At 34.0% G+C, this 2,936-nt stretch overlaps 1 protein-coding gene across 1 annotated transcript; it reads right to left on the bottom strand.

Moving 5' to 3' along the window:
- Nucleotides 1–149: 149 nt before the first annotated feature.
- LOC108562451 (atrial natriuretic peptide receptor 1-like) lies at nt 150–2,933 on the bottom strand (the record flags this gene model as incomplete). The annotated part of the gene is made up of 10 exons (XM_017920799.1): nt 150–417; nt 485–653; nt 715–879; nt 1,273–1,432; nt 1,492–1,668; nt 1,778–1,933; nt 1,985–2,105; nt 2,300–2,384; nt 2,535–2,747; nt 2,822–2,933. Coding segments are annotated over 10 exons (1,413 nt in total), but the record flags the coding sequence as incomplete, so codon positions are not given.
- Nucleotides 2,934–2,936: the final 3 nt, after the last annotated feature.

Here is a 2,936-nt window from a genome sequence, read left to right on the forward strand (position 1 = left end):
TAAATCCTAAAAACCCTTCAAAGGAATGTAAAAAGGACAACCGTATATATTTTTTTTAAAATTATTTTTTGAATGGAGAGTGTTGAATCCAAGAGGATAGATCCTAAAAACCTTTGAAGGAATTACTCACACAGTTAAATATGCCCGGGCCCAATGAAGTTAGAATTTAAGTGTTCTTTAAGTGTATAGTATAGATTTTCATTAGAAATAATTCTCCACATATAATTTTATTACGGGACAAATTCTTTTCAGGACAGGTAATATAATTGTTGACACATATTAATTAACCTTAACTACCAAAGGGTAAAAATTGCCTGGGAGTTGGAGTCAAAGATTCTGAGTCGAAGTCAGCCAGTACGAGTTTAATAATGCTCTGGCCCATACGGTGGGTCTTCCAACAGGTTTTCCTTATAGCATCTGAAAAGAAAAGTGAGGAAAACAATTAAGTCGTTTAAATGAGTGATAATTGTTAAAGAATATGTACGTTATGATGTATTTGACTTCCCGACAGATAACGTTGAATGGGGGCCTACAATCTGGGTTGTCCTCCCAGCATGATTTCATGAGAAGAATCAAATTCTCATGACAGTTGGTCTCATCCACGACCGGTCTGAATGGAGGAATTTCCCTGTCAGCCACGCGTTTTAAAATATCTTTGGAAAAAAAGTAGTATTACAAATTAAGATATTCCAGGATCATTCTATATGACTATACCGTAAATACATAGATTTTCATATTGTAATGTGACAAAAAAAGGACCGGCTCTCAAAATAATCTCCTCAAGGATTATAGCGAAACTGTAGACGTCGCCTTTTTGCGTTGCCGGAATTCCTGGTACGACGGTTAATGGAAGTAGTTCAGGAGCAACCCATAAAAGTTCTGGAATCATCATAAGTTAAATTTTTAAAATTGTAATTAATACTTATATTTATGTAAGCATAATTAAAGTTTGAATACGTATGTCTTCAGTAATTAAATAAAATTAGTTTTAAAAACAGGAGGAAAATTATCACAGGAAACCACTCAAATGTATGAGCTCCAACAACTCATTTACACCTTCAACAAGACAACGCTTATTAACTCTGAATTAATCTCGAATATTGGATTAACGCTTTCATTACACATTATAATTATTTTTCTTATCATATGGCTAACTGTATCTCTAATTTGGTGCTATGTAATGTGAATTGAATATGCAAAAAAAGCTAAAAGAGCAACTAAATGGTGTAAATTAAATGTAAAAGGCAGAATAAAATGTATGAATGGATTTACTATGATAGTGATTTATATCCTCAGAGATATCGTCTGGTATCATTAGAGTGGTCAGACCGAAATCGCAGATCTTCAATACAAAGTCGCCATCGATTAAGCAATTGTGGGAATTCAGTTTTCCATGAACGGACACCTCGCTGTTGTGCAGGTATTTCATCCCCTTGAAAGAGATAGTTGTTCAATAGGTCAAATGGTTATATAATGGGTTTTCTTGCTCACTTTCGCAATATTCTCGATCAGCGACAACTTGTTTTTCCAGTTCAGGTTGATTTCATTATTATCAAGAACATCCCGCAAACTACCCCTGGGACAGTATTCGGTGATGATCAGTATTCCCGGATTCTCGATACACGCACCTAAGAATCGAATGGTATTCTTGTGTCCAATATTTATGACCTTAATAAAACGAAGAAGAAAACAGACGACACATAAATAATTGAAGAAATAACATGAAGAAATTTAATATATTGATGGACAAGTATTTTGCACATATTCTATTACGTACTTGCTTGATTTCACTGAGAAGTTTCTTGTTAATGTCCATGTTTTTCTTGACGATTTTCTTAATGAATACGCGAGTGCCTTTATACATTCCTAAAGGTGTCGACTGCAGCGAGTTGATGAATGAAGCAGAAGGTCTGCTGCTGGATACATCCAACGACTAGCAAAAGTAAATGTTATAATTAAACTTATTTATTTTTTTACACATTACTTGAATTAAGCTTGGAATTTCTGGTTCGTAGTCGTATAGTATCCCTAACTCAAACATCATCTCATCGGGTCGTACGCGCCACTGCATGATGTTTTGGTCCGTAGGTACTTCTCGTGCACACCTAACATAAATTGCATTACCTTGATTTATGTAGAAAAATTGTAAACATTTTTTATTATAATTATATATATATATTCCAATATTACATTATGATTGAACGATGTTATTGCGAATTTATGTATTTTAATATTATATAATAAGAAATTAGAAAAAAGTAATAATTATGACTAGTTAAACAATTGTATAACTACTTACATAATGCGAACACAAGCAAGAAAACCTCTGAGAATGAAGATCAATAATAAAGCGACAATTCCATATATAATAATTTTTCTTTTTTCTTTTGAGGTGCGGCAGAGACATAAAGAGTAAAATTAATTAGCAACTGTAAAAAAGCAACTGTAGTTGAAATTAATCGAAAATAATTTAATATTTAAAATAGAATATGAAGTAATTTAATCTGTATTGTGATTAATGTATGATGTCTTACCATCCAAAAATCCAGGTTCGGGAATATCCGGAGGAGGGTCTTCCCGTCCTTCAGGCCAATAGATCTTCTGCTCGGGCACCGGCAAATACTCTTTGTGCAAATCGTAGTAATGAGCGACTGCGTAAAATTTCCCAGTCTTTGGGTCCAGAACCTGTATGGAGTAATCCGCAACTCTATCTCCGTTGTGGTCGAACGTGACGTAACCGCTAATTCCTAAATAAAATAAAGTATATTTTTTAAATCACACTTGCTTTTGAATGTATTGTTAAAAAAAAATGAATTTGTACCGTGAAAATCACGACCCCACATCAATTTGGTTATGGCCAGACCGTCTCTGATGTTTCCACCCATAGAAATCGTCTCGTTCAAAGCCATACCAAGCAAGTAAACACCGTCATAAAA

Source organism: Nicrophorus vespilloides, unplaced genomic scaffold (genome assembly GCF_001412225.1).
Source record: "Nicrophorus vespilloides isolate i.1.1-1 unplaced genomic scaffold, Nicve_v1.0, whole genome shotgun sequence".
Taxonomy (NCBI): domain Eukaryota; kingdom Metazoa; phylum Arthropoda; class Insecta; order Coleoptera; family Silphidae; genus Nicrophorus; species Nicrophorus vespilloides.